The sequence below is a fragment of the Oculina patagonica genome, chromosome 8 (genome assembly GCF_052425735.1).
Source record: "Oculina patagonica isolate OP01 chromosome 8, crgOcupat, whole genome shotgun sequence".
NCBI classification, from domain to species: Eukaryota; Metazoa; Cnidaria; class Anthozoa; order Scleractinia; family Oculinidae; genus Oculina; species Oculina patagonica.
Genome location: NC_135765.1, coordinates 3,928,226 through 3,945,282, shown reverse-complemented (window position 1 = coordinate 3,945,282; position 17,057 = coordinate 3,928,226). Strand labels below are relative to the sequence as shown.

The 17,057-nt window shown below is 39.7% G+C and overlaps 2 protein-coding genes across 3 annotated transcripts in view; both read right to left on the bottom strand.

Annotated features, from left to right (window-relative positions):
• LOC144663400 (E3 ubiquitin-protein ligase TRIM45-like) overlaps positions 1-17,057 on the bottom strand; it is a 173,183-nt gene that overhangs the window by 153,390 nt on the left and 2,736 nt on the right. The window lies entirely within an intron of this gene.
• On the bottom strand, positions 1,594-7,110 carry LOC144663472 (uncharacterized protein CXorf65 homolog). 2 transcript variants are annotated; one of them, XR_013572611.1, is made up of 6 exons: positions 6,848-7,110; positions 6,591-6,677; positions 6,355-6,471; positions 2,933-3,007; positions 2,014-2,324; positions 1,594-1,948 (listed from the first exon to the last, which is right to left on the bottom strand). XR_013572611.1 is itself a non-coding variant. In XM_078524432.1 (5 exons), the coding sequence occupies exons 1-5, from the start codon at positions 6,870-6,872 to the stop codon at positions 2,176-2,178; spliced, it is 453 nt and encodes a 150-aa protein (XP_078380558.1). In that variant the 5' UTR covers positions 6,873-7,110; the 3' UTR covers positions 1,594-2,175. The 2 variants fall into 2 exon arrangements, 1 of the variants encoding a protein (XP_078380558.1); XM_078524432.1 differs by having other exon boundaries at positions 1,594-2,324.

The window sequence follows — 17,057 nt, the reverse complement described above, 5'->3', positions numbered from 1 at the left end:
TAAAAACTCAGGGGTCTTGCGGTTTTTGGTTTTAGAATTTTGATGACGTCACGTGAAAACCAAGAATTTCTGACTATCAAATTTTGATTATATAATGCGCCCTCACTCCTCCTCAGTGTTGCCTTGATCACTGGCAGCTGGGAGGCTGGAAAGAGGTGAAAGAAAGTGCGTTGGGAACGCTTCCGCTCCTGAGAAGAGATGCTCCCGCCTTTTTCCTCTCCCCACTGTCCCTCGCGCACACTCGTTCTTCCCTTCCCCGGAGAGTCCCTGTGGAGGAGAGAATTTCGCGGTCCGATTGTTCAACCAGCTGTTTTATGGCCGCCACAGACATCAGTTTTCAAAATTCCCTGACTTTTCCCTGATAAAAATCAAAATTCCCTGACCAAAAATATGCAAAATGTCAGATTGCAGCATTCAGCCTTCATTTCAACGAGAAAAAACATCGCTGAGATCAGACTGACCTGAAATATTTCTTTCATCCTTCAACGGTATTACATCAGCAGTGGCATAACTTTCTCTGATTTTTCTTCAATATGTTTACTTTCCCTAACGCAAAACAAAATTCCTTGACTTTTCCCTGACTTTGAAGAATTTTATTTTTCCCTGACCATTTCCTGACCTGTGGCAACCCTGTGTTTTCCATGTGGTGTATGTAGGGCATTATCAAGGAGGGGGTTTCTTTAATTTATAGCAGAATTTTACAGTATCACATGTAACTGTAAACAATGTCAAAAATCAAAATACTCAGTGTCTTCTTTTCGTTTTATTTATTCACACTTTGTTGAAAATATATAAAGGTAAAATTATCAAAATATATTTATCTGTGTTGTCAAATATACACTTTGCTGTGATTTTCGATAAGAATAACAAATATGGATATTTTTAACCATTCAAGCAGAGAATAATATTTGTAATTTCCTTGACTGCTTTACGACCAGTGGTAAAAATGTATAAGGCTGTGAATGGGTTTGTCCAGGGCCCATTTGTTTGGAAGCTGATAAGTTCAACCCATCTAGCTTTGAACAAGTGGGACCCTGATAAAATGGAAGTTACGGAGATTGTGTGGTTCCAGAAAATATCCATACCCTCCCCGCGGAAGACTATTGGAAATACCAAGGGGGAGGGTCTTAAAGACCAAAAGTTTAAGGGAAAGTGTGAACCTAAACTGGAATTTCCAGAAGGGAAGAGGGATGCAAAATGGGGGAGAGTATAGATATTTTCTGCATATCATACAAGAAAATAGTCAAATGAAAATTCAGTTGTTTCTTACCTATAAATTAAAGGGGGTAGTTGAGAACGATTTTGATGGTGATATGAAAAAGAGTTCCTAATGCACCTATCAATGTTAAGCCGCTGGGGGAGGGGGGGAGGCCAGGCATAGGCGGGGGATTTGACAGCAATTGTTTGCCCGTAGTGGGGACTTTTGACCGTTTTAATGGTCTTGCTTACAACATTTTATTGAAGTTTAGTGACTCTTTTGAACATCCACACATGCCCTGGGGTCGGGCATTTGATCAGAAAATCTCAGCTAAGTTCAAATGCCCGGCCTATGCCCCCCCCCCCCCAGCAGCTTAACAATGATACGTGAGCTTAACAATGATACGTGCATAAGTACTTAAGTATGAAAAAAGCAATTTCAGCAATTTTGGGACATAATTTATTCTGGTATTTTTGGGGAGTACGTCGTGGTGTAAGATTTGTTTATGAAAATAAAGTAGAAAAATAAAAAATATCCAGACCCCTCCCATGGAAGGTTTTTTTGGTTTGAATCCCTCACCCTTTTGGAAATTCCAGTTAAGCCCCATACAATGTAGTTCCTTTAAAAAGTTTAGATTCTGAGACCCATCCTCGAAATTTCCAATGACCTTCCACTGGGTGGGTATGGATATTTTCTGGAACTGCACATTAATTTAATCATATGGCGGGGGTGTTAAGAAACAGCTTTTTTCTTACAAATTCTTCCCCAGCGCTTGTTTTTTTCTTCAGTACTCCCTGGGGAGGCTATCAGGACACACGGCAATGATATGAAATACAAAACATGCATAATTTACAGTCATCTGCTATCTGAGGGATTTTTGTGACTAAGATGCATGGGTATTTTATAACACACTTTTCATTTCATATAATGTGAAGCTTCCGTTTAGTTTTTAGTATTGATATCCATATATCCCTTCCTCATTTTTTGCTTCTTGCTCTCCTTTTAAGTTCACCACTCAAAGCTAAACTTGTTCTTGCCTTCATCCAGTTAGCACTTGATTTCCGTCTTCCCTGGCGACTTGGTGGTGTGACACTGCTACGACTGCTTTGAGGTCTGGTTAGGTGTTCTGCGGGACAGAAAACACATTTGAGTCTTTCTAAATTGGCCACTCTCAGGCTGGCAACAAAATTAATTGGCTGTTGTAAAAAGGAAGAAATATTGGGCTCTGGATAGAGCAGTCCTCGTTTAAACCCTGGGTAGGGTCATATTTTGTGTTGTGTTCTTGGGCATGACACTCGACTTCATCCGAAGTGTATACATGTAAATGGGTATCAGCAAAATTATGCTGGGGGTTAACTCTGCAATGGCCTAGCATCTTATCCAGGGGAATAGAGATACTCCTAGTCACTCAAAACTGCAGAAGGTTCTCAGTGACATGCAAACTCTAAAATTCAATCCTCAACCAACGGTTAATGCTTTTTTGCCGCCATCAATCATCTTAGCGGACCTCTCAGTGAACAGAACTTTACTTCAACTGGGTCAAAAGGTCATGTCCGTCAGTTGTGATTGGCAGATTGCAATCCATTTTGTTTGTTTCTGTTTTTCATGGTTCATTTGCGTCGCCATAATTATGATTAATGGCAGAGAAAAACGCAATCATTAGTTGTATTTTGAATTTCAGAGTTTGCATATCACTGAAATTTGCAATAATAAAAATGAGACACAGGTACTTACGCAGAAATGATGATGTTATCGTCTTGATGTCATTCAGTAATGGTGTGTATGTTGATGCATCTTCTCCTTCTTTTTCTTGACAGTAGAAAAGAAATAAAATATTAGGAAACCAGAAATTGATTACTATTATCACGCACTTGCCTGAATTGATTTTATGCTTCTATCAGCCAATCACTGGACAGATGAGAATGGCCATATGGCGGAAGTCATGATATCACAAAAACGAATTTTCTGAACTGATAGTAGCCTCCTAGCAGACTCACACTTTGGCTTCCGTCCCAGCCATCTCCTTCCCAAACATGAGCCTGCTCACAGGCCCAGGGGGAGAGGGCACTCCCATATTTGAGCTTTGCTGTGAAGGGTATGGTTTTCAAGCAGTTTAGTCTGGGATAGGGTATAAAAATCAGAGAGTTTTGGTTAAGAGAAGGGTATCATTTGCCGGGAAATTGATTGGTGGTATGACAAATTAAGTCCAGAATAGGAATAGAAACTCGGAAGAGAAAAAGGCTTTCCTAAATGTAAATATATTCATTGCAGCATCGATGTTGACAGATGGTTTTCCATTAAAACACTGAAAGCGAAACAGTTTTAAAAAAAGCAAGTCTGGGATAGTGTAGGGACTTTTGGTGTCTAGTCTAGTATAGGGTTGCAACATAAGCTGAACATGGTCTGGTATAGGGTAATGATTTCAAAGTCCCAGTGGCACACCCCCACCCAAAAATATACAGGGTCCCCCCCCCGGCTCACAGGCTTATTGATAGGCAGGTGCCCAGGGTAACCTAATTCTGGCAAATGTTCACTTGCCAAAACTGATTTTTTTTTCCACTTAATTCTTCACCAGTTTGGCTGTATCTAGCTACAACCCTGGCTAAATTACTCCATCCATCCAATTCTACCCTGCTTGCATTACTCCATTTTAGACCACTGCAACAGTCCTTTTACAGGTCATCCATTGTCTTCCAAATACTTAAGTACCTATTTCTTGCAGGCTCCCCTTCAAAAGCTTCTACGTAGTCAGTGCAGGTGGTGGTTTTAGGAGAGGTGCAGAGGGGACCTGCGGGCCACCCGTCTCTTACTGAAAATTTTAATCCCCCCTCTTTATGGGGTTCAATTTCACTGTACGCTCTCCCTTCTTCAAGTAAGAAAGGGCCAAACTTCACTTTGGCAACCCCCCAACCGCCCACCCCAAAACCCTTGAGTACCTCTGGAACTGCCACTGCATTGCAGGTTTTTTCTTTGTGTAAGGGGGGCAGAGGAACAAGAGCCCAGGGGAATATGGGTGGGAGAGATATGGGAGGCAAGAGAAGAGAGGGCAGGTAATGGGATTCCCAAAGTGGCGGGAACCAGGAGAAATTGAATTTTTTTTGCAATATTGCATGATATTTTGCAGTAGAAAAGCACCAAGAAAGTGTGAGCCACTAAGTAAAGCCGGCGACACACTTGCGGCGATCGGCGAAAATCGCCAAGTGTGCGATTTTCGCCAATCACCACGGCCGGCATATAAAATCGCCATTAACTGGCATGTCAGATATCGGCGATTTTATTCACCGGTCGCTCTCGATCAAATTTGCCGCGTTCGGCGAATAAAATTGTCTAGTGTGTCGCTGGCTGAAGGGATGTGACCAGAAGTAAAAGGTACAGGAAGCGGGAACTTCAGATGCCCCTGTTCTGCCCCTACCCCCCCCCCCCAATTTGCTATGCAGCACAGGTCAATCCAATCCCAGCTGTTTTTTTTTTCATCTCTCTATAGAAGTAAATATTTGCATGAAGAACACCTTATTCTAACAATTCCCTTGAAACAGCTTGGATAATTTGGGACTTTGTTACGTTTTCTTCTTCATTTCTTGTCATATTCTAAGTTGGCTGCCATGTTTATAGAGGTACATTTTAGGGTGACATATAGATTTGTATACGTAATTGGACTACATGCCATCCAATTTGGAAATAATTTGATGAAAAAAATTCTGAGGGCAGCCAAAATTGGACGAGGCCGTAGGCCGAGTCCAATTTGGCTGTCAGAGGAATTTTTTGAATCTAATTATTTCCAAATTGGACAAGCATGTAGTCCGGTTACATATTAATTATATAGCTTGTAGTCAGTCAATCCAGCGTAAACAATAAACTTATGTCCAGAACGGGAAAAGAATTCAACAATAGTAGGCATAACACAGCACATGCAACTCACTCAAAGCATTGTCTTAACAAATAAAACTTAAACAAAACAGTGCAATTTTATTCACCTGAGTTTGCGAAGCTTGCTACAAAGTGAGTGAAAACACTGCATCAATCAATGAAAGTCGTACACAAAATGTCCGAAGAGACATACTCCTTTCCACTATCTCGTTCGTACTTCATCGCCGTCTTTTCTTTTCGAATTTCAGCAAAAAACGACAAAGAATTGCATCTAGCTCATGGCGATGAAAATCTGACAGATTTCTTGCTTCGCTTCGCTGCACTTACGTTCACCCAAGTTTTGTACTATTGCAGGTGGTTTGCTCTTGGTTTTTACTTCATAGTGTAGCTAGCTCCTCTTCTGACAACGTAGAAAATTTCTCTTTGTTGTTATTATTGCTGAAAAGCTCAAAAAGAATGGAAAAACGTAGCAAACTTGCCTTAGAAAATTCCGCCATTGTTGACTAACAATGCGACAAGTTTACAGGGCTGACGCTATGCTTTGTGCTAATTGGCTAATATCCGTCACATGTTGTTTTTTCTTTGATTTGATTGGCTGAGACAAAAGTGTCCAATTTTTCTTAAATTGGACAGTTTGTGCATTTTACCTGAAAGTCCTAATTGAAACTATCCAAATTTAATCCCAAATAGCCGATTCCCTCTATAGCGCGCGCCTGCAGGGAATCACGGTAGTTGTATTCATCAAACCATGCGCGAGACTCAGCAGCGTGCATCGTTGCTGAGTCTCGCGCATGGTTTGATGAATACAACTACCGTGATTCCCTGCAGGCGCGCGCTATAGAGGGAATCGGGTATTGGACAGTTCTCAGAAATTAAGGAAAAATAGCTGCGCTGACAATATAGGATTTACTGACAGCTATATAATTAAGTTGCTGCAAGTTCACACAAGACTTAAATTTCTATTTTTAGCCCCATACCTGATTATGCATCCTATTTCTCTCTTACTGTGAGGTAGTGAAGTCATGAACTCATAAGACTCACAAAATTGTATGCATAATGAGTATGGGGCTATACGGAAAGTTTACCAGAACTCATAAGTTTAGTTCGGCCACCCTTTCTAGACTTTCTAACTATACTTAATTCTTACGGCAAGTACACTTTACATTCTGTGTTGTCTGTGCCTCGAGAACATTTTCACCCTACCACTTTGAACAACATTAGTGTCAGCGTTAAAATTTTGTACAAGAAAATAATGAGTCAAAAGGTAAACAATGCAGTATTAAACTCACTGTCAACTTTGATGAGAATGAACGAGTGTCGCGCTTTCAAAAGTTCCGTAGCATATTCACCCTTGTGTTCCAGAAGATTTTTAAGATTGCCCGATTCATCTGACAAGTCAATTATTTCTGCAAAACAAATACATTTGCAACAGTTAGCACCGAGCAAACAGCTTGACAAGAAAACATGACACAAAGATCAACAAACCGGTAGCGAACATGAATGAACAAACAAAACTCTATATAACCCTCTCTGTCGCGCCGACATCTCTTCTTGATGTCCTCTAGAAGGACCTTTGTCATACAGTTTGGGTTAAAAAGAGCTTCTTGACAATCTAAACAGGAGAGGAAAAGACGGTGTCATAAAATAATTTACGTTGAAGTTGTGCGTGATAAATGACTAAAATGACAAAACATTACACAAGTCACGAAGTGAAATTCATCTATTAACTCGTTTTGCAGTGATTCAAATAAATCAAATCACGCCTACAAATGAAATGCTTACCTCCAAATCTTACGGTTATAAACATGTTCCTTTTGTAATCGATCTCAAATAAGTGAAGCCAAAATAAAGTTCCTCTTCTTCATCTATTATGTCAGCCGCTGAATTGTGCTGGAATGTTGTTAACTGTCTTTGTCGTTCAAGCGAACAATAATTACGTTTTTGTTTGCTAATTACTCTGCCATGGAGACTGTGTTAATTAATCCACACAAACACACACACAAGCAAGTCGTTTTGACCCCTTTCTATCTTTTTGCCGAAAAATATTGTTCTTGGACAAAAGTTCCCTCACCAAAGCGAGGCCTGACAGATCACTTGCACACCGCTGTCACCTTGAAAGAAAAGAAATAATTTCGTGAAAAGCCGAAAAAGCCGAAAAAATCAGCAGAAAAAAAGAGACCAACCGAAAAGGTGTTCGAGTAAATCATTCAGAAAATAAGGAACCGAAGCGTTGTGTGACCATCGAAGAACGCAAGCAAGAACCGGAAATGACGAAAGTTAAAAAAAGTCGGAAATTTTGATCACGTATCCACGCTTGACTGAACAACTTTTCAGTGACTAAGTGCTAATATATTTCTCTTTACAAAAAATCAGAACATTTTATATTAACCAAATAAAATATAATTTTAAAAAAATCGGCCACATTTTTCCAAAAGGTCTACAAAGACCACTGCAGGCCATCGAATGACGTCACAAAATGTTCAAAGGCAAAGTTTTGGACATTTTATGGCGCATTTGTGTGGTGAAGACCATGGAAAGGTGTTGTCGATAACATCGAGACAATAACGGCAAATTGAGGGGGGAGGTATAGAATAGGGAGGAGGGAGAAATGGCCAAAAAAATAGGGAGGAGGGAGAAATTGGCACAAAAAGTAGGGAGGAGGGAGAAATTAGCGCAAAAAAAGTAGGGAGGAGGGAGATTTACTCTCCTGTCCCTCCCCCCTCCAAATTGAGGGAACTTTGCTAGACTTACTCACCTCCTCTATTTTTCAAAGCAAAAGAACGTGAAAGAAACTGTTCTCTCGCGATTCTTTTTCCGCGTTCAACGATCGAAGGCTGAAAATGCGAGGAAATAGAGAGTAATGAACGGCCAACGAAATCTCATGCACGCCTGACAGCGTGTTAAAGATCACTTTTTCGTCCTTTTTGCCTTTTTTTCTCAAGTTTTCCGAAAGTCGCCTAGTGTTTCGTCATAGGTTACGTCATTTTCACGGTCTATACTCTCAGGGATCCATCATACCCCCGACCAATGAGCGCGTGAGAATTCTCTCATACCAACTACCATAGCTCCCTAGGAGATGGTGTATCTTGACAATTTATAAACAAGGAAACAAGGCAAATTTTCGCTTTTAAGGTGTTCATCCACCACATTTACATCTCAAAGATGAAATCCTGGCAGATCTAAGGATTTCAGTCGAGCATAAGTTGATAGTCTTTAAAGCAAAGTTAGCCGGTACAACATTAATTATATGACATCTTTATCTTCTGGCTAAAACCAAGTAAGTGCGACCAAGTTCTCCCACAACCATAGTTTAATATGAGGTTCTGCTGAAATTATAACCTTTCGAGCAAAATTGAACTAAGGCCCGGTTCAGACGCCGTACTTTTCATGAGCCGAACTCAATTCGAATTTGGACCGACCCAAATTGACAAAAGTACGCCTCTTGATTCAGACGCCGTACTTTTTGGCCGTTCCTAATACAGTTCCAATAAACCAGTCAAAATACATTATAATAATTTATGAATTAGGATCGGCACATGAAAAGTACGGCGTCTGAATCAAAGTCGTTCCAAAGGCGTTCCAAAGGCGAAATTCTCGGCCAAGCCAGGCGGGAAGAACGGGTGAGCCGTTCCAAATTGAAATAGCAGTTTCGAAGCAGTTCTAATTTGATTCAGACGCCGATCTTTTCATGTACTTAATTCAAGGAATTAGGTTCGGCTCATGAAAAGATCGGCGTCTGAACCGGGCCTAACCCAACTTCTTACAAATTGAAAATCAGTAGTGTGGCGCAATCGCTCTTCTAGCAAGTTAATTAACTAATCAAAGCCCTCGAGAAACAACTGTTTGTAAAAATCGATTTTTTTCGTCATAATCTTAAGAAGTCCTGAAAAATTAGTTTGTCCTTTTTCGTTCCTTCCTTTAAAATAAAGCAAACAGGACTTAAAAGAAAAAATGTTGCATCCTGTTGTTACACGCTTTAGAAGCTTTTAGAGGGACAAGCCACTGACATCACTGCCTACACTCCCCGAAGAGGCATACAGCTGGAAACAGAAAGCATTAATGGTGCCACCGTGTTTACGATTTGTCATTAGAACTGAACTTTCAGACGGAGAGTGTTACCTCAGTGCATATTTTCTTGAGTTCTGAGCTACGCCAACAAGAAACGGCCGGTAAGTAACAGTGTCGATTCAAAGTAGTGGATTATTGGAGAAAGTAGCCGACAACTATGTATACTGTATGGCATTGCGGATTCAAAGGTTGGTCACTTTGGATTCGGATTTCATGCAGGCCCGCCTGCGTACTTGTTTTTATCACCAACAAATTGTAGATGAGCGTATACCGGTACTTGTTCCCCAAAGAATAACTTGCCTATAAAACCGCTGTACGTTACAATTTGCAAAAAAAAGCTAACGCGTCGAGTATGGCTTTCTGGAAATTTAGTTCAGTAGTATATAGAGGCGGAGAAAACACTGTCAACCGAAAGCCAGCGTTTAGAATCTACAATGTCTCTTTCCGCCATTTTTTGACCACTGAGTCCAACACGGTTGAAAATCTGCCAATATGGTTTCATATGCCAATATGTTTTCATATGCAAGTAAATATAAAGTAAATATAAAGCTGAATTCAACGCAAACCCTAAAAACCGCAAAACCCTAAGCTAACAAGTTTACTTTTTAGTGCACCATTGTCGCACTAAACTTAAAAGCCCGGCTTTATGTAACAACAGTCTTTGTGGAAAACGTCTTTTTAAAAAAAAAAAAAAAAAAAAAAAAATATGTAAGCATCTCGTGATTACCTAGAGAACCTGTCAGAATTGTATATGTCAAAAGTCCCAGAAGACAAGCTCAGGTCCTTATAGAGCCAAAATTCTACTACAGTTCATGTTCTCCATTAAACCCAGGAGCTGGTCGTTCGATTTCAGTCACGTTGTTGTTTATGAGACGACATGTACAGCTAAAAAATGTTTCAAGATGTATAATACACGTACAGGGTCGCTGCCCTCAGTTTATAGTGACGTTTTCGTTACCGTCCTAGCCATGTTTTGCTTGCACTTTCTAGCTAAGTTATGTTCAGGGAATTAAGCCGCCATTTTGAACGTTGAACGTTGACAGTCGAGAGACGTTCAAACTGACGATTCCAGCAAACCAAGGCTATAGAGGTAGCCAATTTATAGGGTCATAAACTGCATCAAAACTGAAATATATTTAGTTCCCAGCCAGTCCCTGAATCGTGGCTGTTGGTGGAATTTCAGGTCACACGCCAGCACAAGAAAATCTTCTGTAAGCACTGATTTAGGAGTTATACCAGGTCAGTATATTATGTTGATGCTGGGTTGAGGCAAAGTAATACAGTGTAGGGCCAGTGTAATCCAGATTTCTCGAGCCCCGATCCGAGGGAAACAAAAATTGGTTACTGTGGTTCGAGCAATCGGAGGTAGAATTGTAGTGTTTTACTGCGTGGAGCAAATCCAAGCGAAACGACTTTTATTAATAGTTCGAGTTATGGTGAGGTTCGAGAAAAAGAGATTCCAATGTGAAATCAGTTATAACTGTAGTGTAGATAGACTCTTTATAATTTTAGCTTCGCCATATTTCACAATAAGTACTTCTAAGAGCATTAGTTTTCACTTTCAAATATCGACAGATTGAGTGCACACAACAACAGTTACTTTAAAAAAATCTATATGAAGAACTATTTAAGCTAGCTAGCTGATGTTTTCGCATTAGTTGGACAGTGAAGAAGCAGAGATTTTAGGAAGCAATACAACATATAATGCAATACTCACCGGAATTCAGTAATTCATTGTACTTCTATTTCAAGGAAACATCCAGGAATCTGATATAATTCGATAGATCTTCTTTTTGTTGTTAGAAAATGTTAGTCATTCATTATTGTCGCTTTTTTAACAAAAATTCTAGAATGCTTTCTGCATGAGAATCAGTTGTAACAAGAATACCATCGAGCCGAATTTTAAACAGGAACTGTTTCGATTGGTGCCCTTGACACCGAAAAGATCGTTTAGAACTTATTAAATGTGATAAATGATCTCAAAGTCCAAACCTGAAACCTAACAAGTGAAACAAAATGTACCAGTATTCTGCAGAAAGTGTATCGTTCTTTTTTCAGTTAAATTGCCCAGTCAGTCTGATGTTCGACAGAGCTCAGATTTATTTGTCGTTAGCTCATAATAAACAGGGAACTCAACACGTACAAGAAAGGCGAACAGGAAAAAGGAAGAACATATAGAAATTTAAATAATGACCCACAACATTTGCACGAGCTTAATCTCTTGCAGCTTGCACTGAACAATTGCGCAAGAGCTGCCTTTACTTAAATCCGTTTAGTCACTGAAGGTGTTTCCTCTGCATTGAAACAAACCTGCAAATGTTTGCCTCAGCTTGCCTCGGAAGGCCTTGATTTGTTAGAGTTTTAGTGCTCCTGCATTCGTAGAAAACTCAACACTGAAACAGCTGCGAGATTATCGACATATACTTGGTATGTGTTTCAATTCTTTCATTTAGCTATTTTATGCGATACATTTATGTTCCCGTTTAACAGAAGCTGACAAAACGGCGAAAGAACTGCCATTTATATTGCAAATTTTGAAGCTGGACAAAACCCTGTAGATATATGTAACTAGTTGAGCGTAGAGAAACGAGAAAGCAAGTACTGGAAGCTGTATTGGGGCGCTCTTATAAACTTAACAAATCAAATCAGGTCCATTTGCAGGCTGCTCGGATTTCCAAGGAAACTACTTATTCAACCTGAACTCGAAGGCTGAAACAATCTTTTTCGCTTGCAGACTTTTTTTTCATTTTCATGAAACAAGAACGGTATTACATACCATATATATTTTTATGTTTTATGTCAAGACTGCACATTGTCAGAACAGTATCCAGCGGACCGACAACTGGGGTATGCTTAAATAATAATGAATTAAATAAATAATTGACACAAAAATTCGGTAAAACTTTATATATATATGATAAGGCCTTAGTTTTTAAGTGTTTTTCTCTCATCAGGAAGTTTCAAAGACCTGAACTACAACATCAATCAGATTTAACTCGGTTGTCGCTGCAGGCTCGGTCGTGAGGGTACCTTTAGCAGTCTGTTGCTTGCATAGACGCCAGTTGTGCTCAGTTTCTTAACAAATCTCTCTTTCACTTTTTGCGGTTAAAGCGTTTTAAGATCTTCCGCAATGTCGACGGGGAATTCCCCACCCCATGTCATATTCAACTTCCCGTCAAGTACCAATGAGTTAATTCAGTAGTTCCCAGACTTCACTACGCCCGAATTACAGCCGTGTTACGAGCCCCGTTCCTTGCCCCACAACGAGAAAAATGATAACTGGACACCCAAAACGACTGGACATCGAACCTTACATTGCATCAGATTTTTAACGGTTTGTCAAAATCAATGCAGACTTAACTCAGCTTTTGTCAACACAAGTTTGTCAGTGAAACATTTAAATTATTGATGACCTTATTCGGTAAAAAAGATCTACTTAGAAACTGGCATGGCTGGACTGAAGGGAGAGAGAAGCAGTTTCTCAGTGACTCCCCACATTTTTGTGTGTGTTTTGGTCATCTCGATTTGCTGGCACTTTTCACGAAGTTAAAACTTCTACAAAAAAATATAATATTAAAAAATCAGAGGTGTTCTCTCCTATCTAAAATTGTCCGTCGGGGAGGTGACCCTACTTATTAATTGGAACAAGACCAAGAAAGGGCTTACCTCACTCTGCTCTCTCCTTTTCAAGCAAGGAAGGGTCCACCTTGCCCTCTCCCCTTTTTTCCTCCTCCTCGCCCCCATTTGAGCAACGTATTGTTTAGTAGCGATAGAAAATGTTTTTACTTAGAGCTGACAACGGATTGCAGAACATAAGAAAAACACCTTCCGCACTTGGTAATGACAACATTTTGTAGTTTAAAAACTGTTATTTGCTGTTGTAATACTTAGTATATTATAACAGCACATAACAGTGTTTTAATGCAAAACAATCAATTCATCTGAGTGGACTTACTGTTCTTCATATGGGAAAAGTAGTGAACATTTTGAAATAGAATTGAACATTTGAACATTAGTAGGCATCCGTCAATCACGGAGGATTATTGAATTGTGCCTTGGGTGTTATGGGTACAGCGCCTCCCCTATTGTGGCCGTGAATTCCGATGCAGGAGCCAGTGGCAGTCCCTGCTGCACTGGGCGCAGATGAAGGTTGAGGCAGATCTCTCCGCCGGTGGCTGAGCCTTCCTTTGGGTTCGTTTCTCCTCAGCTTGCCGCATCAGTTCGGCTTTGAACTCCATGAGCCCCTTTTGCACTCCGCGCTTCCAGGCATCCCTGTCTGCTGCGACTGCCTCCCAGGTTGGTATTGGTGTTGATGCCAAGAGTATGTAGTTTTTTTTTGCAAATGTAATCTTAGTACTGTAAGCGTCGTATTGTAATGTAGCAGCAGTTTTGTAAGTGTTTTTGCTAAATAAAAAAAGTGTCTTTAAAACGCAGCTGGGGTCGTCAAGTCCTGTTGGCCTTTTCTCAGCTGCCAGCTCTCCATATAGAAGATCCTTGGGGGATGCGACCATCCTTCATGCGAGTGACGTGTCCCAACCAACGCATTCGTCTTTGTTTCAGGAGGGTGAACATGGAAGGGAACCCTGCTCTCAAAATCACTGTGCTGTTGGGTACATGGTCTCTCTATGAGATGCCCATGATGCACCTCAGGCAACGCATATGAAATGTGTTGAGTCTTCTTTCCTGGCAACAGCGCTGGGTCTAGATTCGCTGCCATAGAGTAGCGTGCTTACTAGACACGCCATATAAACTTGAGCTTTGGTGTGCTCTGTCAGCTTGGCGTTTTCCAGACACATTTTGTCAGTCTGGAAAGTGTTGTTGCAGCCATTCCAATGCGTCTGTTGAGTTCGGGCTCCAAGGACAGGTTGTCAGAGATTGTAGAGCCCAGATACACGAACTCGTGGACAGCCTCTAGCACGTAGTCCATAATGTTGACGGAGGGCAGTTCATCGACGTCCTTTCCCATCACCTGCGTTTACTTTAGGCTGAAGTGATGGTGAGGCCAAACGCATTGTAGGCTGCGGCAAAGCGATCCAGGAGCTGCTGGAGGTCTTCAGCTGTGTGGGCGGCGAATGCCGCATCGCGTCCGCGAAAAGGAGATCTCTGAGAAGTCTTGACTGTACTTTCGTCTTGGCGCAGAGCCTGGACAGGCTGAACTTTTGAAATAAGAGAAAAATAACACATTTCTGAATATTTTACAAAAGCGTTCAAAGTTGGGCCCATTTATCCCCTCAAAACTGTAGTAAGCTAACTTAAGCTAAGATTGGATTATAACTTGTGTTATTACTCCACACAGATAATGTTATCCATCCTTGGAACCATAGGCTGCGAACAGGGCCCCCAGTGGGGCATAGGTCGAAAAGACAAACGTTTCCTCCGCCCGACCATAGAGCCTCTACACACTTTGGAACTAGAGCTTTCATGTCAGCTGCGCCAAAACTTTGGAACAGTCTGCCAAGTGAAATAAATCACCTTGAGTCCTTATCAGCTTTTGAACATCAAGATTAAAGACCCGTTTTTAGGCGTGCTTTTAACTTGTAGTCTGTAGATTTTAGTTGTTAATTGTTTGTAGATTTTGTACGTATTATCATCATCTTTACTAACTGTATTTTGTTATCTATGTAAAGCGCATTTGATCACTTTTTAAAATTTGCTCTATACATAAATTATCATTATTATTATTATAATTGTCGTTGTTGTTCTTCTTGTTGTTATTCATCTTCTTCTTCTACTTCTTCTTCTTCTTCTTCTTCTTCTTCTTCTTCTTCTTATTGTTATTATTATTATTGTTATTAAGAACATTATTGTTATTATAAAATAAATAATAATAATAATAATAATAATAATAATAATAATAATAATAATAATAATTTAAATAATTCAACAACTTTATTTCACATAATATTTAAAAAAAGGTAACACGTGGATAAAAAGGTTCTAAAAATTAACTATAGCGCAAAACTATTTACAACAAAAGGTTCTATAATACAGTCGTTAATATGAAAAGCAAAATATGTTAAATAGAAAATGAATAAAAGCTGAGAAGCGTTTAAAATTGGAATGAGCGATTTAAAATGCGAAGGAAACATAATGGTTACATCGTGCGTTTGATGTAATCCGGCGCACGCGAGTAGCAATCAATAACAACAGAAAAACTATTTAAACTATTTACAATACACACTTTCTGCAATTTCAACGTCAATGTCAGTGTTTTTAATGTCTCGTCGAGGTCTTCTTCGTGCCCTAGAGCTTCTTAGACAAATGAGTGCAGATCTTAATAATGCAAATGAAATTCGGCTTCTGATCCATGACATGGTTTTTGCATATTGCTCTCCTTTCTTGATGGCAGTCATCTCCGCTAGTCAACCATGGTATCTTATAAAGCATTTCCTTCCCATTCCGGCAGTTGTGGTGAAGACCAAAGGTGTAAATGTTCCATGCTCAATGTTGTTATTATTATTATTATTATTATTATTATTATTATTATTATTATTATTATTATTATTTCGTACTTTGTGCCACTCAGTGACCTCATTAAATTTCGCGCCAAATTGAATGAGGGGTGGGGAACATCTGGGTACTAATAACAAATTGTTATATGGGAGGGTAGGGATGAGTGAGACTTCGACAATTTTCCCACCCTAGGGTGCTATCGCCTGAGTGAGCATTCAAGTGCTTCGTAAAAAATAACCATATTTGGCAGTATCAGGAGCAATAATTGAGATCAGCTGATGGATCTGTGGCACCTGTCTCTATATCAAAAGGTGAATTGTAAAGAACACTCTGACACCAATCCATATAAGGCATAATTTTAAGGAAAGCAAAGCTCTAAAACACACCCACTTTAGGGGAAACTCAACAATAGTGATCTGATGCTCTGATTAATATATGTATGTTATAAGCTAACTATACCTGATTGCAATAAGAAGCTATAAAATTTAAGAAATAGGGGATCTTGTAAAAGCCTGAAAGGGTTTCCTTATCCCCCAAAACAATAATGTAAAATGAAGAGTGATTAAAGTTGGCTTAAAGTTAAAAGTTGATCATTTGTAGCCCAGTGCGGAGAGGAGGATCTCACTCAGGAAATTAAGATAGCTAACGGTGGGTGGCGGATGGAAATAGATGACAATGTGAACAAACTCCTCACGGAAATGAATCAGCCAGGATTTCTTTGTCACTTTTAAAACGAAATATGTTTGTTTTGTCCGCTTTTCAACAAACGCGAAACTCGGTTTCTAAACATACTGTCATACTTTCTCCTTGCAAATGGTCAAGTTTGATTAATTGATTATATCTCTAACCGAAATGTATTCTGTTTTGTATGTAGTTAATTAGGGCTTAGTCATAAAACGATGCTGCTTAAAAAGAGAATTTACGTCTTTACAATTAACGAACGATTTTTGTGAAGTTGCTCAGAAAGCCACCAAAGATCCCTTAAACCAATTTAACGCTGGAAACCATTTAAATACCTTGAAAAGAAGTTGTTCTGGAGAAAAATTGATCGCTTAGTTAAATGGGAACAAAATAATATTTCTAAAATCTTAAAGGGACAATTTCATCACTCCAATGTGTCATCATTAACAGACTACTTGGGCACAATTTCGAAGAAGTACAAGAGCAAGCCGAACAAAACAATGCATTTCAGGAATCCATTAGAAAGCACGAAAGCTAACGATGGCGCAGATCAGAAAATGATCCCAACTTCGACAACATCGCTTGCTGCCAAGGACATATATTTCGCAATTGGTTCGAATTTGTTTAAACTTTTCCAAAAAAAATTCTTGGTGCAGACCTGAAATTCGGCAAGAAAAAATTGCCTGTTGCACTAATTCATGACGTTTTTATTCCATATTTCCTACATAAATTGCATTTTGTGTACAAATGCCCAGGTGACAGCCAGCCAATTGCACCACGGAATATATAA